Below are 23,746 nucleotides of genomic sequence, written 5' to 3'. Positions count from 1 at the left end.
CCGACCGCACCGGCCTGAGGCAGCAGAAGTACCTGCAGCCCGGACATAACGGGAAAACGAGTGGTCACCGGCGGGGCGCCGGGGCAGGCGCCCCGAGAGGCAGCGGGGACGCGGGGCAGCAGCAGCAGCCGCCCGGCCCGGCCCGGCCCGGCCCGGCCCGGCCCGGCCGCCGCGTTTCGCAGCTCCCCCCGCCTCAGCGAGACGCCGCTGCTGGTAGCGCCCCCGCCCTCACTCCCGCGGGGCCCAACGGGCGGCGCGGCGCGGCCCTCCCGGGGCCCCCGCCCCCGCGGCCGCTCCCCGGCTCCTCCCCGCGCCGCCGCCGCCGCCGCCTCCCGCGCCGCCCGGCCGCAGCCCGGCCGCCGCCGCCGCTCCCGCCATGCGGCTCTGGGTGCTCCTCAGCCTGCTGCTGCTGCACGAGACGCTGCCGCACGGTGAGCCGCGACCCCCTCGCCCCCGGAGGCGCCGCCGCGGGCCCGGAGCCAGGCCGCCCCCCCGCCCCGCCTCGCCAGCCCGCGGCCGCCGGGCGCCTTCCCGCCCGCAGCGCGCAACGCCGCCGCCTCCCCCCTTGGAGCCGGCGGGGCCGCGGCGGCGGCGGCGGGAGCCATTTCGGGGCTGGGGCCGCCGCCGCCCCGCTCGGGTTGCCGGGTCCTGACCAGAAACGTGGTCTTATTCTGCGGGGCAGACTGGCGGGGAGAAGAACTTGCAAAGCCACCTGCTGCCCTCCCTCTCTCTCCTTCTTTCATACTTGCCGTAAGTGGGCGATTAAAACCCCTTTTGCGTGTCCGAAGGAGGATTAGTGCTGAGCACAGCGCTTCGCTGGGGGAAAAAAATCAGTATGTCACTTGGGAGTGGAAAAAAATGAAGAAACTTGGCACTTTGAGATGTTCTTGGAAGTTGTTTGCAGGAGCTGCTCTTCCCTCGTCCCTTGGTTTAGCAACATGGGCGCAGAAAACCCGATGGAGACAAATCAGCACCTCCAGGATGAGATGGTTGTTAGTCTCCCCGCTGGATTTTGCGCTGCGCTGGTGTCCGGCGCTTGAGGCCACAGCCCTGGCAGGTGTCCGGCACCTGAGGTCCCCGGTGGCAAGGGGATCCCTGCTTGCCCGTAGGGTGGATCCTCAATCTTGGTCATGAAAGCAGAAGCGGGTCTTGTTGATGCAGTTTTTGTGCATGGTTGTGCTTTTTGTAGAAAGGAACAAACTCAATTACCCAATTTCAGGTTGTGTTGCATTCTTGAGGGAGGGGGAAAGTTGTTTTTTGTCTGGAAAAGGAAGTTCATACTCAATCCTCAACTGATTTTAGCCTTTGACTAAGAAAAGAGGGACTGTTTCCCTCTTGCAAAATGTAAACAAGCCTATTAAAACTACTTCAGGAGAAGCCAACAAACTCATTATTTTTCCCACTTGTAGTGGTAGTCAGTGGCTTATGCTTATTCTGAAGCTATCAGCTGTTGTATAATCCATGGGATGCTGAGGAAGAAGATAGTTGAAGCAAAGATTGATGCATCGTCCCCTTTTGCCACCATTTCCGATATGTTGTCAAGGAAGGGCTAGGGGCATGGGGTTTGTTCAGCCTTGGGAAGAGATGTCACCCCCAGCTTTGTGATGCTGAGGGTTTGTAGAGAAATTGGAGGCAGACTGCGAGGTGCACAGGGAAAGGAAACACGGTAATGATTGCAAGTTGCCCAGGACATAAGGAAGAAAAATTCTTGTAAGGACATAAAGAAAAAGTCTTCACCCTGAGAGCTGTTAAGCCTAGGGATGCTGTAGGGTCTCCATCCTCTGAGATGGTCAGAGCTCTCCTGAACAAGGCCCTCAGCGACCTCACCTAGCTGCGAAGTTAGCCCCACTTCGAGCATGAGCTTGAACTAGGGCTGGAAGGCACCTCCAAAAGTCCTTTCCAGCCTATTTTTTCTTACGACTGTGTGCAAAGGTATTCTGGAGAAGGAGTTAGTGTGGTGCAGAAGAGGATTTCTGCCTAAAGATCTGTTCTGTGGCTATGTGGTGCCACATCAAAAGAAGTATTTTTTACTCAAGAAGTAGGCAATAAAAACGTAGAAGGAGAAATGAGTTGCAACTTGTAGTAGTCTCAGAGTGCAATAGGTTTCCCAGGCCAACTTCTTAGTTCATCTAGTTTATACTGAGGTTACTTAGTTTATCTGGTTTTATACTGAGGTTTGACTTGATGCTTCTCACAGTGTCATCCAAAGGATTATCTATGTGTGAAAGTAACCAGGTGTATTTAATGATAATTATTCATTTAAAGCTATAGGTATAAGCCCCAATGTAGACATTGTGTTTTCAAAATAGCATTCCTAACTTGCTTTATGTTAGCAGTAAATAAGCTAATAAGCAGTAAAATGTGTCATTCCAGATTGCCTGTATGAGGGTTGATTTGGATGATTGTGATACTTCGAATCAAAAATTAAACCCAACCTGTTTTGTTACATTAGTTGTGATCGCAAAGGCTATTCTCCAGATGGAGATGTGATATTCTTTATGATAACCTAACACTTGGCTGATTATTTTTTTCAAGGAAGAACTAATGTGAGTTGAAAGGTCTTTGATACTAACAAGATGGGGCCTGTACTGAGGAATGAGCACACCTGGAGGACAGGGAACATGATACTTCATCATTCTGGGAGACCTTGTTCACTCTCTGCTCTGAAGGTCTCATAGTGGACATGTGAAGACAATCAAGGGCCTTCTCTAGTTATGACCCATGTAGGTGTAAAATCAGTGGAATGTGCATTTGGATATGGGTGGTGTCACATGACAAAACAGGAGTATCAGACATCATGCTAAAAAGCATCCAGTGGAATCTGTGTGTGTGTGTGTGTGTAACATCTTCAAGATCAAAGGGGAGAGAAACATTGAAGGATAGGATGAGACTAATGCTATGAACCAGGAGCAGAAGTGCTGTGTGATGGGTTTGTGTGACATACGGATGTATTTGCTCCTGTGCAAACATAATGAGTTAGGGATCCTGAATGTACCTTTGCAAAGGAAGTGACTGCAGTGCATCACAGAACTGATATTGGGAGCTGAGCAAAGGTGTCATAAGGAGGAGGTTTCTCAATGTTTTTTCTACTAAATCTTTTTAAAAAAATTTATTAAATACCATTACTTGATTTTGATGGCTGTGCACATAAATCCAGTCAGATGGTAAAGTACCCAGCTTGTGGTGCGTTCTTATGCAGGTGGGATGGTTGACTTTGTTTCCTTCCCTGGGAAAGTCTTGCAGCTGGAGTAAGTGAATGGAGGAATCAGTGTGGTATGTTCTTTGTTCCAGGGGGGATTTCACCATGTGTCCTCTTTATCCGAGGTGACAGGCTATAGTACCAGTTAATTATCAGGCATACAGATATTTCCTTCTGTGATAAGAGAAGGCTGAATTATGGGGTGCAAAAGTGGTGGCATCAGTAGATAACTGGGCAGACTTTTAGGGAGTGTTGAGGGGGATAGTGATCGTGGTTTGCTTGGAAGCTGGCAGCTCGGCGAGCTACTGGAGAGAGGCAAAACTTGGTTTGCTGTGCAGGAAATTTAAAACTCCTGATTTCCTGAAATGTCCCTACTATCATTTGTAGGGGAAGATGGGGTCAGAAAGACAGAGTCTTGCTGTGTAGCTGGGACTGTGGCAAAGGAGGGAAGTGTTTAGACTCGTTAGGTACTGGAGAAGCTTGTGGAACAGAGGGAGCTTGTGCAGAAAGAAAAAACTTCATCTAGAGAAAATTTAAACCAGGCTTCTGGCACATGAAGACTCCCCATATGAAAGCTTTTCAGTTTTAACCATTTCTTAAAGGCAGACTGTCAGGCATGGAAGAGTGCATGGTTTGGGATGATGCGTTCTCTTGGGGTGAAGCTCTAAGAACGGCGTCAGGTTGGCAGAATATAAGGGAAATGGCAAAGAGTAGTCCAAGTAAATAGTCCTATTTAAGTAGGGTGCAAAAAAAGTGGGTGAATGGATCAAGGATTATGTGTGTCTGCAGATCAATCTGAAAAGTACAGTGGGGAACAGGAATGGGTGCCTTGAAATGAGAATGTTGATCCAGGAGGCTTATCAGGCTGGTCAGCGAGACCTTCTGATACCTGGGTACAAATTACATAGGAAAGATCAAATAGTTCACCCCAAGGGAGAAATGGCAGTATATGTTAAAGAAAGCTTTAGTGTCAAATCAGGTGCATTGTGAACTTCTTCGGTAAATGTCATATGATCCATCTGGACTGAAATAGCTGAGCTAAAGACAAAAAATAACTTAATGACTGACCACCCAACATGACAGAGAGATGACTGATACATTAAGGAAAATCAGGGAGGCAGCAAAGATGGGAAAGAACAACAAAACACAGAGAAAGAACAACTTCACTTACCCTCATGTAGGTTGGAGCACATACATGGGGGTGTGATGCTGAATCTAATTGTTTAGGTGCCACAAATGGCTACTCCGTAGAGGAGCTGCTCGGAGAGCCCCCGAGAAAAGCAGCAGCCCTTGACTGGATCCTGAGCAGTGCTCAGGACTGGATTCAGATGTTACTTTAAGAGAACTAGACTGTAGCTTCAGTATTCTTGGAGGAATCGTAAAAGCCAAAGAAACCACTGATGTGTTTAATTTCATAAGGGGGAATTACATAAGATGAGGAGGCTCATTAACTCACATGTGAGTTAAATAAAAAAACAGAATAAAGCAGACAGAGTTTGAGAAACAGCTTGGAAAAGGGATGAAAACAGCCGTAAATCCTTTTCTTCTGATGTGCTGAGGCAGGGTGGGGAGAGATGGCCATGGACTTTGTAGGGCTGGTAGGATCAAAGGGTAAGAAGGAGCACCTACAGAAAGCAAGAGCATACACTTAAAAACCTCATTACTGGTATGTATCCATGTTCACTGCGGAGGTGCTTAGGGGGGGTTTAATGGCACATGTTGACAGAGTAAGTATATCAGGAACTTGGATGAATGTGCAGTATACCAGTCTGGGTAGGAAGAATGGCATGGTAGTGTATCAGCGGCAGAAAGTGTAGAATTGCTGCTGTTAATAGTGGATCCAGTATAACTTTTAATTCATGCAAACTCAGTATAGAATAGGGCTGTTTTTCTTCCATAGTGGGCTTGTTGATTGATCTGTAGACTAAAATACCAGAGAACTTTGATGTGAAAAAAAACTACCGTTAATCTGAATTAGCTGTCGGACACAGTTCATTGAGTTTTGAGGACAGCAGTTTTAGGGTCATCTCAAAATAGATCTGTGCTTCCTGTTGTTAGCTGATGCGTGAATACCTTGATTTTATTTTTCTTTTTTTTAAAGGCCACTATCAATCTACAGGAATGTTAAACAATTGAAATGCTTTATGAAGCAAAATGAATTAACTGTATTCACACAGGATTTGCATCTGCGGTTGGATAGATTTATCTTACTCTTTGCTATGTGACGACAAGAAGGATTTGCCTGGCATACGTAGGCAATATATAGGAGCAATAGCATTCTGTTTTTCTTTATTGTTTTGGTATGCCTGGTAGGGGTCAGACCCAGAGTAGCAAAACTCAAAGAAAGGCTCACCAAAAAAATCTTGGGAAAGTTTGCAGAGGAATTTTGAAACTCAGAAGCACTTTGGCCCTTTCTACCTGACAAGTCATCATTGCGAGTTTCATCCTATGTAGGCCTGAATTTATGAAATTATTTATGTATTTTTAGGATACAATATAGATTAGTGTCCCTTCTCTTCCTGCCCCTCCCACCCACCCCGGCTTACATGCACGTGGCAAGCTGTGAGAACAGGTAACAATCTTAGATGCACCTTTATTTAAAGTTAGGCATAAAGATCTGAAGCCACTGTCTGGCTGTGGAATAAGTAAATGTCTTAAACAACTGTATCATGCATTTTAAAAATGGGTTACATTGGGACATCTGGGATCATTTGGTGAGCTCATGCATTGCCAGAACAGTTATTAAAGTGCTTGTAATCAGAAATGACCATAACATGGAGGCTCAAAGGCTGAAAAGGGGAAAATGAGGTTATATCTGCTTAGGAAGAGTTCAGTCGGTCAAATGCTTGTGTACAGGAATAACTTTATTCTTCAGAATAGTCCTCATTCTCCACATCCCTCCCATTCTCCCCCTTTCTCCCCCCACCCCAAAACTGAGACCCCAAGGCATATAATTCTGTTCCTGCATACTTTGGTTGATTCTTTTCTCGCTTTTCTCCACAGAAGCATTTTGCAGAAGTATCTTTTAGGAGGGATATGTATGTGACAAAAGAAATAATGTATCTTTATTCACTGATAGCCTTACTGCAGCACTTTGCTGATTTCAAGGGTTCAAGGTTTCATCAGTTTGAAAAGGTTGTATTCACTGGCTATAAATCTTCAGCCAGAGATGGCTGTAATCGCCATTAGAATGAGACTTTTAAAAATAAGTGATAATTTGTGTGAGCCAGTTTGGAACACCTCACTTTTCCTTCCCATTTCCTTCGTGCCATGTATGAATATAGTTTTTCCACATGTTATTGAAAGCTTCCCCCCCACACACACTCCACCAGGAAAATAGGTTGTGCCAGAGATTTCACAAATTCATGGAAACTGAAACTCTTACTCATTTTTATGAATATTTATAGGAAGAACAGATCAAGATGAAATTCTAGAAGGGAAAATAATTTTTTTAATAGCAAAACTTTGATTGTTCTTTGTGACAATAAGGACAAATTTGTATGTAAGAAAACTATATATGAACTTTTTCTGATCAGTAACATTGCCTTCTGTTCCTCATTTTACTAGTTATTGGACATTCTGCAAAGAGTAAACGTCCAAAAGAACCAGGAGAAAACAGAATTAAGCCTGTCAGCAAAAAAGTAAAACCCAAAAGCCCCAAAATGAAGGAGAGAGAACCTGCTGGCCCCTCTTCAAAATCCCAGTCCATACTGACACAGGTGATGGATAAAGGTCGTTTCCAGAAACTAGCTGCCACTTTAAGTCTGTCTGCAGGACAAAGCATAGAACTGCGATGTAAGGGCAGTAATGTTAGTTGGAGCTATCCTTCATACTTAGACACCTTTAAAGACTCCAGACTCAGGTAAGATATTTTTCATTTTTTGGAGTGGAAAAAAAAATCCAGAACTACTTTTTTCCTACCAATTTCAACACCACTGTGTTTTACTCTATTTCTTTTTCTTTTTTTTTGAATGATCAAGATGTTCCACCTAGTAGTAACTAATGTCAATAACGAAGGATGCTTATCTTTCATGAACAAAGTGATTCAGATCCTAATCACTCTGTAATGTAACTATGTATAGTGTAAAAGAAGTTTTATATGAGCTGGGAAAGAAATACTTGGTGTCTTGCTTACAAGGAGAGTAAATTATCAGTAAGATTAAAATCTGTTTGCTACTCACTGCAGTCTGTAAGGGATTCCACAGCATGACATCTTTCTCTGTAGAGCAGAGTCTGAGTTCTGTTGCTTTTCATTGCTCCAGGAGATGGAAGCAGGAAGTATTTCGCACCTTTAGATAATGCTATAATGTCTCTGATATGAATTAAAAACTTTAACACATGCATTTTGAGCTGAATGTTTGACTCTACCCATATTAAATGCTACTTTCTGAGTATGGTAAACATATCATTTTTTAAATAATAATTTTAAAATAATAAATATTTAAAAGTTGCTTAATTTTGACTTCCTAAAAGCTTTCCTGCAATAAAAATACATAACTTCTTCATAAAGCTCCCTTCTAATGCATTCTCTCCCCACAACTTTCTTCCCACAGAATGCACAGATGCGTTCTGTGAAATTGTATTTCTGCTTCAGGACAAAAAAAAAAAATAGTGGCAAGGTAGAAGTCCAGTTCTTGGTGGTACTTCAACCCTGCTGAGGAATTAACTTAAGTTCCTGTGGAACTTTCCAATGTGGACTTCAGAAAGATGCTTAAAGGGTGATCTGGAAATCTCGTAACTGGGAGGAGAGTTGCCCCATATTAATCAATAGAAATGCTCAGTACAAGAATTTGTGAGAAACTTAGCTCTTCTTTGAGGCTTAAGCATTTTACTCAGGGTTGTGTGTGGGTGCAATCTGCAGTCTGCTTTGGGTCCAATGGCCTTGAATCGCCTTCTTTCAAATAACTGCGCAGGATCCACTCTCTTCTTTTGGAAAAAGTAATGTTTGCTCCTCTGGCAGCCTAACGTTTAGGGCATCTTGCTAAAACGCTTGTGCAGACATAGCTTTTGATTTTAGAGACAGGCATGTGTTTTTGAAGCAAATCTTCCAGACATCTCCAATACTACCCTTTGATTGCACTTTGGAACAGTCATTTAGCATGTGAACTGAACTCCCTCCAAATGACTCTAAAATAGAAGAAGTGGTCCAGGGGGACGGAAGTGTGCTCTAGCCACAGACAGGGAACCATATTAGAGCTAGTCTGAAGCAAAACTCTCAAAACGTGTAGTGTGGATGTCATGTATTTGCTACCAACTATATTGCTCTACAGAGACCTACTCTTTTGGGGCTGTGCTAGTTGGACATCAGTAGGCTAGTAGACATCACCTGACACACCAAGGTTAATTTCCTGCAGAGGTTCAAAACCATGTCTCTCAACTTGCAAGAGAATACACCAACTCCCATGCTAAGGAGCAACTGAGGGTATTTTTCACCTTTCCTATCAAAATTACCTTTATCTGCAAAGGCATTGCAAGGTTCATGGTGCAGAAGGAAGGACTATGAGAGGAGTGTGACAGAATTTAATGCTGAGGACAGTCACATTGGGTTTAGGAAGGCGTTTTTTTTCATCTAGTGACATCTTAATGGAAACTGCATAAATAGTTGTTAGATCAGGAAGAGGAACTGAGGACTCTCTCCTTCTCTGTCCCACCAGGTGAGTTGCTCTGTCTTTTCCACAAACCATAAATTTTTTTGGTCTTCCCAGTTCTTGAACACGGTATGCATAGCTAAATGTAGATTGAATATACTATTTGTTTTATTTGAAAGGGGAAAGAGATTTAAAGACTCTAAGCGTGTTTTCCACAGGCACATTTTTGCTATTAGAGCTTGTTTTCACTGGCTATTTTACAGAGATTTATGTGTCTATGAAAGAGAAATAGTCAGGAGAGTGAGGAGTTACAAAGCACTGCAAGCAATATCCTAAGAAAGAGCCATAGGGAGCTTTTCTTGGATTATTAGGTGAGAGAGGTATAGAGTTTATGAGCAAAGGTGTCAACCCGTATTGTCCTTTTGTTCCTAAATTAAGCAAAAGTTTGTATGCTGTTTGTAAGTGTAACCAAGATTATCTGCCTCTCTGTGATCCATTTCATTTCATTACAGGCATGATGCTACATTAAAGTCTCTGCCAGTTAGTTAATTTTTCAGGTATATTATTCTCCTTCCTACTTGTATTTTCAAAGAATAGGGTTGAAGATTAATAGTTATGTATGCGGTGATCTCCTTTGGGAGTGAAGCATCCTTTGGAAATGCATGAGCTGATTCTTCTCTAAGTGTATGTTTGCTTGTTCCCTGACAGCTAAAAAGTTCAAGAACTACACTGGCTGAATAAATCTCTTTGTAGCTAATGCAAGACTTCTGTCATAGTAAGTTAGAGCAACAAGTCTATTTCTATTGAGGGCTTATAGCAGCAATATCTCTCGGAAGATCCTGTGGCTGATTTAAACAATTACTCTAGGTTTTTTTGCAATAAATAAAATTTTACCTGGATTTAGTCCAGTAGGTGGCGTATATCAGCTGCAATAGGGACCTGGCCTTCCCAGCGTACCAAAGTTGACTTCAAAATTTTATCAAAAGAAAGTATGTGTAGTGTGCAGTGGGTTTTTTTTGTTTTTGAGGGTTTTTTTTAAGTAGATCTTACACTTTTTGCATTTGCAAATATGTTGCTGGCATGATTTGGTTATATATATGGTTCTGTATACCTCCAAGTAATGTTATCTAAATATTAGCAACTCACACTAAGGAAGGCAAGGCAAGTATCCTCAATTATTAGAGAAAAGCCTGAATGTTTCCTCACTATTTGTTTGACTGTCTATTCCTGTCTTGCAAAATTAAGTACTTTTCCGTTCTAGTGATGCAAATGGGATAAAATATAAGCACTTAAGATAATTTGGGGTAAAAGATGTGCATTTCCTAATTTTTGTGGCATTTTGTAGTTTGGGATTCTGTTGCCTTATCTGCTGCCTTGGGTTTCCAAGCCAGGCTTGCTGCAGTTGGGGCACTGGGGCAAACCAGAAGTGGCAGCAGCAGGGGGAAGTGGTTGTGATCCGAGGAGGTACTCAAAAGCAAAGAGGCAGCAGGGCAGGGGGTGGAAGCAGATTTCCAGGTCACAGGATACATGAGGAGGAGAGGCGGTGCGGCAAGGCTTATTTGTGCTGGGGATGAGTGACTAGCATTCTTTCTTTTATTCATTTGTGTGTTCCTACAATAGTCAATGCCAGGGCATTTAATTGCTGCTTTTCCGTAACTAATAGGAAGGATGTACCCTTTCAATTGGTCTGCTGTGAATAGGAACAGATTTTTAGGAAAATCATAAAACACTTTGCTTTTTGTTTTATTTTTACATCTCTTGAGAGCTAGCAACTTCAAGAGGAGGCTTTAAGGCCCCCAGCATCTACTAGAATTGCAATTATGGGAGGGAGGGGAAACCTTATGGTTCTGGGTGGAGGTGCTGGGTGAAAGGAGGAATTTTGGCTGTCTCTTCTGTTTAGCCAGAGGAGGACTCCTCTCTTTCCACTGTCCAGACTGGAGGAAATACCAGTGCGCACTAAAATGATATACATAGCTTTGGAGACTGTAGCATGCAATGCAACTCTGGGCAGAAAGCTAGAATCCTGTAAACTTGGCTATAGTAAGTTAAGGGCACGCACCAGCTTGCTTCAGGACTAACTCACTGTCTCTAATGCTGTCTTGCACTGTGCAGCATAAATATGCCCTCAAGATACCTTTTTGTTTCTAAATTTTTTGTGCTGGCTGAACAGAATAGCCTGAAATCTTGGTGTCCTTAACTGTCAAGGGTAGCGAGCGCACTTCCAGAGTGGAAGGGCAGGAATGGTGTTTCCTAACTCTGTACATAAACAAATTAATGACTGTAGGCTCACCCAGAAACTGGATCTACAGTGTAGAAGGATCAAAAACTGAGAGGGGTAGAAGAAAAATAAGGGCAGACACTTTTCCCCTTTCTACGCTTTATAGCAATACATGGTCTGGATAAAGACAGTCTAACTTCAGAGTCTCTGCTCTGCCTGACTTGGAACATGGGTCTCTCGTGTCCCCCAAAAGTCTGTATTTGTCACAGAACTTCAGCTGACAAATCAGCTTACATGAAGTGGACCTGTTCCAGTGGAAAAGGCTGAGGGAACGAGGTGGACATATATCATACGCACAGTGTGTGCATGTGACTGGTGTATGGGCAAAAGCAAGTTCAGATCACCACAGAACTGAGTATACTGTGGGTGTTGTATAGGGCAAAATTAGATTGCTTTAAATGGACACAGGCTCCTGTTGGCTTACTGGGATGTTGTTTGTGCTCATGTTTATACCTGAATTTTGTTTCGTTCCCATATGTTCTGAAGTTTGAAAACTAGGAGGGACATTTTTTGTGTTAAACAGTAAAATGTTATATTCCTCTTCCAGTGAGCTTTCATTTAAGCTAAGTTCTCTTCTGTCAGTATGAGTACAGGTGATTGAGGGGTTTGCCTACATACTTTTAGGTGACATTATGCATACTATCTTTTTGTCTTGTTGCATCTTTTTCTACCTTCTAAACTTGGCATGGTTCTTCTGGCAAAGATCTTTTGAACTTAAAATACAGGGTTTAGGGCCCTAGAAGGAAGGGGCGTTCAAGAGAGCTGGTTAATATTCAAACATCACTTCTTCCAGGCTCAAGAGCGGTGCATCCCTATGAGTAGGAAGTCAAGCAAAGGGGGCAGGAGACCTGCATGGATGAGCAAGGAGCTCCTGGCAAAACTCAACCAGAAGAAGGAAGTATACAGAAAGTGGAAGGGGGGACAGGCCACTTGGGAGGAATATAGGAACATTGTCAGAGTATGCAGGGATGCGACGAGGAAGGCTAAGGCCTGTTTGGAATTAAATCTGTCAAGGGATGTCAAGGACAACGAGAAGGGCTTCTTCAAATACATCAGTAGCAAGAGGAAGACTAGGGAAAATGTGGGCCCTTTGCTGAATGGGGTGGGTGCCCTGGTGACGAAGGATGCAGAGAAGGCAGAGTTACTGAATGCCTTCTTTGCTTCAGTCTTTACTGCTCAGGCCAGCCCTCAGGAACCCCAGATCCTGGAGGCAAGAGAGAAAGTCTGGAGAGAGGAAGACTTTCCCTTGGTGGAGGAGGATCAGGTTGGAGATCATTTAAGCAAACTTGACACCCACAAATCCATGGGCCCTGATGGGATGCACCCACAAGTGCTGGGGGAGCTGGCGGATGTCATTGCTAAGCCACTCTCCATCATCTTTGAAAGGTCATGGAGAACAGGAGAGGTGCCTGAAGACTGGAAGAAAGCCAGTGTCACTCCAGTCTTCAAGAAGGGCAAGAAGGAAGACCTGGGAAACTACAGGCCAGTCAGCCTCACCTCCATCCCTGGAAAGGTGATGGAGCAGCTCATCCTGGAGGCCATCTCCAAGCATGTGGAGGACAAGAAGGTGATCAGGAGTAGTCAGCATGGCTTCACCAAGGGGAAATCATGCTTAACCAATCTGATAGCGTTCTATGATGGAATGACTGGCTGGGTAGATGAGGGGAGAGCAGTGGATGTTGTCTCCCTTGACTTCAGCAAGGCTTTTGACACTGTCTCCCATAACATGCTCATAGACAGGCTCAGGAAGTGTGGGTTAGATGAGTGGACAGTGAGGTGGATTGAGAACTGGCTGAATGGCAGAGCTCAGAGGGTTGTGATCAGCGGCGCAGTCTAGTTGGAGGCCTGTAGCTAGCGGTGTCCCCCAGGGGTCAGTCCTGGGTCCAGTCTTGTTCAACTTCTTCATCAATGACCTGGATGAAGGGACAGAGAGCACCCTCAGCAAGTTTGCTGACGATACAAAACTGGGAGGAGTGGCCGATACACCAGAGGGCTGTGCTGCCATTCAGAGAGACCTGGACAGGCTGGAGAGGTGGGCGGAGAGGAACCTCGTGAAGTTCAACAAAGGCAAGTGCAGGGTCCTGCACCTAGGGAGGAATAACCCCAGGCACCAGTACAGGTTGGGGGTTGACCTGCTGGAAAGCAGCTCTGCGGAGAAGGACCTGGGAGTGCTGGTGGACACCAAGTTAACCATGAGGCAGCAATGTGCCCTTGTGGCCAAGAAGGCCAATGGTATCCTGGGGTGCATCAGGAAGAGTGTTGCCAGCAGGTCGAGGGAGGTGATTCTCCCCCTCTACTCAGCCCTGGTGAGGCCACATCTGGAGTACTGCGTCCAGTTCTGGGCTCCCCAGTACAAGAGGGATGTGGCACTACTGGAGCAAGTCCAGCAAAGGGCTACAAAGATGATTAGGGGACTGGAGCATCTCTCTTATGAGGAAAGACTGAGAGAGCTGGGCCTGTTTAGCTTGGAGAAGAGAAGGCTGAGAGGAGATCTTATCAACGTGTACAAGGATCTGAAGGGAGAGTGTCAAGAGGATGGAGCCAGACTCTTTTCAGTGGTGCCCAGCGACAGGACGCAAGGCAACGGGCACAAACTGAAACACAGACAATTCCATCTGAACATGAGGAAAAACTTTTTCACTGTGAGGGTGACAGAGCACTGGAACAGGTTGCCCAGAGAGGTTGTGGAGTCTCCTTCTCTGGAGATATTCAAAACCTGCCTGGATGCGATCCTGTGCAACGTGCTGTAGGTGACCCTTCTTGAGCAGGGGGGTTGGACTAGATGATCTCCAGAGGTCCCTTCCAACCTCAGCAATTCTGTGATTCTGTGGGTTCTTATTAACTAAAGCTTAATAAGAGGAATATATGGGATAGGATTTTGAAGTACCTTATTAGTTTCTTTAAACAATCTTGAAATGCTTTTGTATACAAAATCTTTACTTAGTGATATGTGGAACATAGCAAAGTTTTAGCTTTTGAGTCAGATTTCTCAGCATCTAAAAAACTGATGAAATAGAAGTTATAACATTTATGATTTACTTTATGTAGTCTATTTTGTCTGCTTAATATGGTCATGTTGCAAGTCTCAACATTTCCAGTCTTTCAATTGCCAGGTTTTGTTAGTGCATGTTTGTGGATGACTGCCTCACTGGGCAGTTTCCATTGATTGCTGGGTAGATTGTTCTCAGTTAAGTAGAACACACTGTACAATAATTAATTAACTTTGACCTTATTTTTTCTGTTGAGTTTGGAAGCTATACTTCAGTGTCTGCATTAACTGTTGGAGGCAAAAATGTTCTAGCATAATGGTTTCTCTGTAGTGTTGACATTTAGTACTGGCATCGTATGCCAATGTAGTCAGGTAGCCCATGAAAAGTGAACTCTGAAGCTAAATAATAGTAGTAAGACAGATGAGGACACATTTTGGATTTCTTTCCTCTTCCCTGTTTGGTGTGATACACAACAGGCTCTCTCTTGCACGATTAGGAATTTGTTGAAGTGTATTCAAAAACTGAAATGAATTTATTATGTAAGCTAGTGCATATATTAAAAATGAAAAACATTATTATTCCACGATTACCTGATTACAAGAACTGGAATCAGATGAGGTCATACATGACAAGTCGATTAGCGGATAGGAAACATGATTTGCCTATTTCCTTAGGCAGGTCTATAAACTGCTCAGTGGTGGAAGAGTGTACTTACAGTGCCTGAAGGCTTCAATGGCAGAGACCATTCTCGGGTAGCCCCGTCTGGGCTGTGCACTTGGTGTATTTTTAATTCCTAAGCTACTGGCCTTGGCTGAAGGCTGGCATTGGGTTACACAAACCTTTGCTTGTGCTTGCTGGTGGTAGTGCAAACTACTAGCAGAACACTCAGGAAAAGCCAGAAATTTCAGGATATGCATATAACTGAAAGCAATGGCCTCTCTCTTTTTAAAAAGATGCATGTGAGCAGTTAGGGAGAGACTGCCTGCAGTGGAGACATCAGCAAAACAGAAGAATATTCAGAGCATACAATACAGTCAGGCATGCCTGTCGTAACGCTGCTGAAGAGTAACAAGGTGTTTTAGAGGATTAGAATTTCTTCAAAGTGTTTTAATCCTAGAAATAAATGATTCAGTCCTCTTTGCATCAGCAAGTTAGAGTAACTGCTGCACTAATAAACAGGAGTGTATAATAAATAGAATAAGCAGCATGGTAGCTGTTTAGAATTCATGCAAGCTGCATATTTGTCAAGACCCGGTTTCAAACACGGAAGAAGAATTTCCTGTCAAGTGCTTCACACTGGAAGAATCTTTCCTGACTTGGTTACAACAGAAATGGCCTTAGAACTTGATGGCAGGGATCCTGGCAGATGCTCTTGCACAGGAAAGTAGGAAAGCTTCATGTTCTGGATGTGCTACTGTGTAAAGGCAGATGGTTGAAAATAACATTTTTAAGGGTCAGAGCAGCAGTGGAATATATCAATACCACCACACTGCTATCCTGACAGGATTTGCTGAGAACTGGTACTGCTGCACTGATGCTTTTGCAATCCATCAGAAGGTGACATAGGAGACGTTGCTAACTGTAACACCATCTGTGTACAAGAAAGAGCCAGGAAAGCAAATCCAAAAATACATAAGAAGAAGACGAGATTGTGGCTGTTGGATTTTATGGATAGGACCTTTGACCCTTAGAAACATTGTCAGCATAAACATATAAGTTGGTTTACAAATTTAAATCCACTGAGAGAATACATAGGATATTTCGGATAAGAGAAAACAACAAATCAAAAGTCCCTGAAATAACCACACACAGACTGAATTTTACAGAGTTATCTCACCATGACACAGCCACTACACCTGAAACAGTTTTCAATATCATGTTCTAAAATACCCTTGGATTGAAGGGAAAACTACTGTTATTGGTTTCCAGTGAGATAGCTTAGGGCAAGAGAGGAGCCAGTACCAAAATTGCTTACTTGCCGAACAAAGCCTGGCCTAACCTGAAATAGAAGTTCTGAATGATGGTGTTTGCAAGTGAAAAGTTGGGCCAGTGTGTTAAAGGCAGGAAAGCCGTCATGCTGAAAACAGGCATAAATCATTAAATAAGCACTTTTTAAAGTGCTGCTAATTGTCCTAAAATATCTTTGCTATATATTATTATACTATTGAAACAGTGCTACAGTTGAAGTAAACAGAATCAAAAAGAGCCTGAGATGCATGCAGGTTGACTTGGAGCATGAAAATACAGGGTATATTTGGACAAAATGTAGACAAACATATTGTCCGTGGCAGCTGCAGCCTAGTTACAGAGCAAGGGCTGGAAGGAACCCAAGAACGAAGGGTACAAAAGAAACGCACGTAAGTGCTCGCGCAGATCACTGAAGTCAATAAAACTACTCATGTATGCAAGGCTTTGCTGGATCAAAAGGGAGAGTTAAAACATACCTGTGAAGGAGAAAGATGTCAGTTGCAAAATAGGAGTAAAAAAAATACCTTGAGTAAGTAGAAGTGATCTGAGAAAAATGTATAAGGAAACACACCAATGCTTGCCTGTGCCTTTTGTTTTGTTTCCCTCCCCAGTATAAAGCAGCTTGACAGGTACGGGCAGCTGATCCTTACAAACTCCACTGCAGCAGACACAGGTGAATATAGCTGCTGGCTTCAGCTGTGCAGCGGTAACAAATGCAGAAAGGATGAGTCTAAAATGGCTTCGACATACATCTTTTTCACAGGTAATTAACTCATCTGGGGATTGTTAATGGAAATATATATGCTAGTAAGACAGGAATAAATCTACATCAGATCTTTCACTGTCAAGATGTTTTTTCACAGTTTTCATCCTTTTTTAGCAGATGGTAAGGGGGACAATGCTGGTGAAACGAGCAGATAATTACTTGCTTGGTGTGATTTATGAGTCTGTTTTCCCTATGGATTATGCTAACTGCTTACCCAAAATAATGCATAATGCAATGGAAAGCAAATGCCTTTGAAAGTACTGACACATGTTCTGAGAATCATCTACAAAATGAATCCACAGAATGTTTAATTTTTGAAAATGTGTCTTGATAAAATAAATCTATGTAGAAGATTCATTCTGCCATGGCATTCCAGTGTCCACATGGGCTTCCATGTTTTCATATCTTCCTCCCCTCTCCCCAGTTACCTGCACTGAATTCAAAATCTTGACGTCATACATTGATCTCTGCAGGGCCAAAATTCCTCCTAAGAGTCTATGTGTCATGTTAAGAGGCAAAACACTCTAAATACTTGTATAGTCCTACAGAGTTTGAGGTAAACTGTAGTCCTAACACTACCTGGATAGGTCATAATAGATAACCACACACAGCTTACTGCTACTTGGTAAAACAGAGCTGAATTCAAATAGTTAATTTTTTCTTCTAATGGAAAACATTATAAATGGTAAAACCACCTTTGCTGCCTGATAAGAGCTAAAGCATTCTTGGCTAGCAAATATTTCAGTACAAAATGCTAAGATAGGATTGTTTGCAGTAAGTTTTGGAGATAAATTAGAAGCCATTTATCAGAAGCACTTAATGTTCCAAGGATACATTCCTTCAGAAAGATTGGAATAAACATTTCAATCAAGTTATTATGTAAATGTTCATGCTAGAAAGAGAAATTTAAGCATTGTATTTATAAGCAACATGCCGAATATGAAAATACTCTTTAACAGTCAATCTAAAAGCATTATATATTTCACCTGTTTTCCAGTGCAGTAAATCAAACATTTTTACCTAAAATTATATGTATAAAAAGGCTGTACTTCCAAAGAATTTCTCTCTCTAGCAGTGCTTATTTTCTGTGTGTGTGTGTCTGTCTGTCTGCATGTTACTGTTTAAAAGCGGGTGAATGAACAGAAGTAGATCCAGATGAGTATTTGGATACATAAAAGGGAATTTCTGAGATTTTCTTAACATTAAGAGATTAGACTACAATGAAGATGACCTTGATTTTTTTTTATTTAGTGTTTTTAATCCAACCTATGTAAATATGCATTCTCAAGTCAGAAAAGCATTTTTCTTTCATTTGTGTGTATTTAAAGTAAAAAAGCTTTGTGTTCATTTTAAATGTTGCTTACAGAAAACCCTGTCATAAATATTTTCTCTTCTTTCTGTTAAACCAAGACATAAATATTATTCTAACTATATTAACTCTTTTACATAGATAAAGGGGAACTTTTTGTACCTACGCCCAGTTATTTTGAGATTGTTTACCTGAACCCAGATAAACCTGCAGTCATCCCATGCCGTGTTACTACTCCTTCAGCAAAAGTAACTCTACACAGGGAATTTCCAGCAGAAGAAATTGAAACAGATGGAGCTAATATTACTTATGATGTGAAGAAGGGTTTTGTTTACCAGCACCCTACTTCTGATCATAAAGGTATTGTCTACTGCAAAGCAGAGTCACAGGGAGCACCTCAGATTTCCATCAAGTATCATCTACTGTATGTGGAAGGTAAGATGGAGTTTTCCGTGCACTTACACTGGTTCCTGTTTCTTCTGCTGAGGTTATTTAGAAAACAAATTCTGAAAAGAAAATTTGTGAAGTAAATAATGTAATCAGAGTTTAAAAATTTTGATCAAAAGTACATGTGATAAAACTGTAGATATAAATTCCAGCAAGTTCCTAGTTTGGGGTGGGGGGAGGAGTTTCAGGCATATGTCACTTACCTGTTGCATTAAACACATTGAGGCAAAAATTGCCTCTTGATTATGTTTTATCAGTATATTTTATTTTGAAAACTAATTTCCTGCTTCCCACCACTGTCTTTCAATCAGTTCCCAAGGGCCCACCCTCAACCACAATTGCGGCATCATCCAATAGAGCAGAAGTCAGTGACAGCATTAATGTAATCTGCACAGTCCTTGGGGACCCAGATGTAGATGTGAACTTCAGTTGGCAGTACCCAGGGCAAGAGGTAAGAGATGTCTGCCCTGATTGAAGTGCTTTGCTCTTCATAAATGCAATACTTTGAATGCCATTTAATGTCTAGATTTGGAACAGAATTGCAATGTCTGCCTCCTGCTAGCTCAGGTGTGCTTGGCAGGAGGAGGCAACACATCGCTTTTGAACTTCAGCCTATCTATCCCTGAGAGCAGAGAGGTATCACAGAAATGAAACTTAAAACTGGAGAGCTCTACTCATCTTAGCAAAAACCAAGCTCTGCAGTGCTCACCCTTCCTTCAGGTTTCCATTGCAGAGACACTTGGCCTTTGGCAGCAGTTCCAAAAGGAAAGTCTTGGACAGGACCCGAGGGATCTCATTGTGTTCCTCTTGCTGGCCCTCCTGAGGCTTTGTTGTCAAAGGATGATGCAGAACTCAGCAATAAGGTAGTAAGATCTGCACTGGTGTCCCTGAGCCAGCGCAGAGTTAAAAGTAGTCTAACAGTGGAGGTAACTGTTGAGAGTGAATGAGCAGAGTTCAGTGCCTACCCATCTTGACAAACTTGAAATCTAAAGCCCTGCAAGTTTGCTGTGGCCAGTAAGGTAGAGACTGTAGCACTCTATCTCTCATGGGAAGGTGTGTGACCTTTGAGGAAAGAAAAGGGTGAGAACAAGTGAGCACAAATGGGATTTGAACTGTAGGGCACTAGGCATGTGGAACCAGCTTTCTAGTTCTTGCTGAGATGTTAATTTACTCCTTTATATAGATTCCCCCCCCAACACACACCTCAGGTTTTTTTGCTGCTCAGTGTCAAAGGTTTTCATGGTGAGACTACTGAAGTTTGAGGGTTAGTGAGCAATTACCAACTTGCCCTCCCTGCCCAGTCCTGCTCTTTAAATTAGGTCAGCCCCAACTGCATTTGGTGATGGGCCTGGTACCAACAGCATTAGATGATCTGGAGAGTAACTACAAGATAGAGCTCAGAAAGGGTTTGGCAGAAGGCTTCCTGTTTCTGGAGTCCATTTGAAGATAGGAAGGAGAGAGGCAGAAGTCTAAATAACGTGAGAAACTTGCAGCTGTCTCTGGAGTAAAAAATAAAATGGTAAGGGAAGTCAAAGTGCCTTTAGGTTTGAGGAGCTGCTAAACAGTAGTTTCTTTGACTTAAATGCCCAATGTCTTCCTCTGGATTTAGCCCATAGAATTAGTTTGTGGGGTACATAAACAAATGCCAAATTCTTTGCCCTTCAAGGAAGGGCTTAAACTCTGGCAGTCTTCATAATGAGCCACTCTGTTTGGTGGGGAGGTGGGCCCTAAGAAGAAAGACCCCCCCCTGCTGATCATGTTAGTTTTGTTGTGTTGTTGTTGTTGTTGTTGTTGTTGTTGTTTTAAAAAACATTCCCCTTGATACTTTGCAGTGTAGCAGTTCGCTATACAAACCCCAGTTTAAAGTTTCCTGTAACTCACGGTAACTGCTGAGTACAAACGACTGAAGAAATTGATTTCTAGACTCAGCCTGTCCTTCTAAAACACTTTATCTTATTAGTGTCCACACCACACTGCTTTTGCATCTTTCACTCTTGAGGAGCTTCCCCAAGTGTGGTTGCTGGCTGTTCTTGGCCCAGTTGCTTCCAGTGGTCTGGTACACTAACTACAGTTACTCCTCTCCAGCACTGACTGAATATAAGCTGCTAAACGCATGCACGTTATCTATCTATCATCTCCCTTGTTTGCTATGGATACTGCATCTAGTGCAGGGCAGGGCACGTGCACTATCAGCAGAGGACTACACCCTTACAGCAAACCCAGCTATGGGCATTGGGAGAGACTGGCCTCTGGCCTGTATCTGCCTTTCAGCCTAGGAAGGGCTGATGTGCTCATTCACCAGCATGAACAGTCTCACAGCTCCAGCTGTGCCTGGGGATAGGGAGGGAAGCAGCTTGTTTGGGTTTCTGCACCAACCAAATGCTTAAGTACATGCCAGAGTAGCAGTGCATGCTTGTTGCCAAGCTAATATTTTGTATAACAGTATTCACTTACTGCAAAATAAAAATACTTTGAGAGAATTACTCATTTATTTTCCCCTGTAGAGCCTCTGTTGAGAAACAAGTCCGTACCATAACTGGTCAGGTGGGGTGGAGGGAGGAGAGAGAGGTAAATCAGTGATGCCAATCACACTTACCTTCCTCTGTGCAAAGGGGAAAAAAAAAAAAAAATTGAACTTTTCAGATTCATTGGATACCTCTGTTCTATTGTATTGCTTTCAGGGCAGGGAGATCAAGGCTAGGGTTTTTTCCTTCTCTCCACCCAGGACCTAGACTGATACCTACCACTTAACATCTGAGCAGAAGCAGCATTTTATCTCTGCTTGCTCCTAAATACACTGTATTGGAAAGACCCTCATTTCATCTCATCTTCACCTCTCCCCTTGTTTTTTAACTTAGATTCCCCTGCCCCAACTCCCTGATAATTGCATTTGCTCACTCACCTGCTTAGAATACATACTGATCCACTCATTAATATGCTTCCCTGAAACTGTCTTCAAAATAGAAGGCAATTAGTTAGAAGAAAAACTGTACTACTAGAAACACAGCCAGGCAAATGCCTTTACATGGCATTTACCTTCCCTTTTATTAGTTTCAGGGCAGTTCCACTTGATAACATTTAAAAAACAACTGACTTAGGCTTGAATTTAAGCATGGGGTGGTACTTCATTGCAGTTGATTGTCAGCTGGGAACAGGAGGTAGTGCTCTGCTTAGTGGCCTGATTCCTTCTAAAAGGATGAAGATTTTTAGAAGGAATTACTGTTTTTTTTTTAAAAAAAAAAACTTATTGCTCACAGTAAACATCTGCCACCTACTAGATGTAGCCTGACTGCACTGTGACTCATCTGGAAGCATGAACAGGACTGGCAGCTTTTCCTGTACTGGTCCCTTTTGCAAGTGCAAGATTGTAGTCGTGGCTCTAGATAAATGTTTAACTTATCCTTTTGCAATTACTACCTTAAGCCTTGCAGCATTCATATTGGTAAACAGCTAATACATGTATTTCATGAAGCAGGACAAGGTGGTTTCCAAGCAAAAACCTCTTATCTTACCAGTTTTATCCAGGTCATTAGTGTACCAAAAGCCAGCAGGATTAAAGGTACTGAATGGCAGGATGGATTTTGGAAGGAAAGACTGCCTTAGTCTACCTTAGGACCAGTTTCATCTGGTCCTTTGCAAGCCAGGGAGTGTTACAAGAAAAATCCTGTTATCATTAACATTACAGAGGGGGAAAAAAAAAAACCCTCAAAATAGTGCTCTTAGCATCTTTGTTCATATTTTTGGCTTTGATAGTTTACATACATTTTGGAAAGCACAGTAGGAGGAGTAATTTAATAGTAAGGACTAATTTAGAAGCACATATGAATTGTTACCATTTGCTTGTAAGTAAGTTATCTAATACAGTATTTCTGAAATTAGAGAAGGAGAAATTAGTTTAAGAAATATGATTTAAAGCTACTGTCTGTGCTAAAAGAGAACTAGGTAAAGATTGCTCAGCTAACTTAGCCCACTGCACCCTTCCTTTTGTAGACGTGTTAAGTGTCTGAAAACAAGCTCACATATCTCTCCTGATACCCCCCCCCAGAATACCTTTCCTGTTTGATCAAATACACAAAAGCAAAATAACAAGTGGACTACACTGGGATCATTTGCATACTCAGGCAGAGTCTGGGCAGCCCTTAACCTACTGAGTCACCACATTAGACTAAAGATTCATAGTACCCGCACTTAGAGTGGAAGAGCCATTATATTATCCTTATTTGGCCTAAGTTATTGGTATGTCAACACTTAGTGCAGAAATATTGCTATAACTGCCAGACACCTTCGACTTCCTCACTTAAGCCTTTCAGATGTAGACTCCTACTCTCTGAGCTCTCACTTTGGGGTTTGATAGGGTAGTGTTGCTAAATACTGTTTGCAAAATCATGCACTTTCTTATGTGGGTGTCTTTTTTAAACAGTTGGAGAGGCCTGTGATTATCCAAAACTTCTGGAGACTGATCAACAGAGGAACTGGCCATACCACAAGAATCTCCAAGAGTGTTATTGTTATTGAAGATTTTGAAGCAAAAGATGCTGGGAACTACATTTGTATAGCTCAGAACCTACAAGGAGAAACAACAGTAGCTACCAAAGTTGAACTAAACTGATAGGAAAGACTTCTGGACATAGAATGAACTGTTGTTATTTCACACTTCAGCCATTTAGTTCTTTAGTAATGTTTAAATGAAGTTTTCTATCACTGTTTCTTTTCATACATCAGTGCATTCCATTTTTACTAGCTGGATGGGCCAAAGTGGAGTTGCTTATACTTGGCAGTAGTCAGCTGTGAGATAAAACTGTAAGTATTAAAGTTTAAGCCTGAAGGTGCATATGGCTTATTATATTTAGGAATAGGTGCTCTTGAGCTTTCCTTTGCATAGATGTAGTCTTTTTCCTCAGTCTTTCACAAGGTTAACCTGCTGGGGGATTTGTGCCTTTTTGTGTGTGTTTGTGAAAACTGAGAAGATATTTAATATCTTCAGAAATCCAGGAGTGCAGGTTCTCTCTTCTGGTGCTGTGCAATTTTAAACTTTAAAGTACTGTACATGTTAAAAGTTACTCTATTGGCCAATAGCAATGTTTATTTTGCAAGAATAATTAAATTTCTGAATTCTAAAAATGTGTGTGTGCATATATGTGTGTATATACTTTATATAAGACATATACACAAAGAAAATTCTCAGTCTTAGAGAAGATCAG

The 23,746-nt window shown here is 42.5% G+C and overlaps 1 protein-coding gene across 1 annotated transcript; it reads left to right on the top strand.

The window, feature by feature from the left end:
• The first annotated feature begins 323 nt into the window (after window positions 1-323).
• PDGFRL (platelet derived growth factor receptor like) lies at window positions 324-23,666 on the top strand. The gene is made up of 6 exons (XM_067297142.1): window positions 324-431; window positions 6,767-7,061; window positions 16,635-16,786; window positions 18,240-18,533; window positions 18,857-18,996; window positions 22,966-23,666. Exons 1-6 carry the CDS (start codon window positions 377-379, stop codon window positions 23,152-23,154), a joined length of 1,125 nt encoding a protein of 374 aa, XP_067153243.1. The 5' UTR covers window positions 324-376; the 3' UTR covers window positions 23,155-23,666.
• The last annotated feature ends 80 nt before the right edge of the window (window positions 23,667-23,746 follow it).

The sequence above is a fragment of the Apteryx mantelli genome, chromosome 5 (assembly GCF_036417845.1).
Source record: "Apteryx mantelli isolate bAptMan1 chromosome 5, bAptMan1.hap1, whole genome shotgun sequence".
NCBI classification, from domain to species: Eukaryota; Metazoa; Chordata; class Aves; order Apterygiformes; family Apterygidae; genus Apteryx; species Apteryx mantelli.
This window is presented reverse-complemented; position numbering and strand designations above follow the sequence as displayed.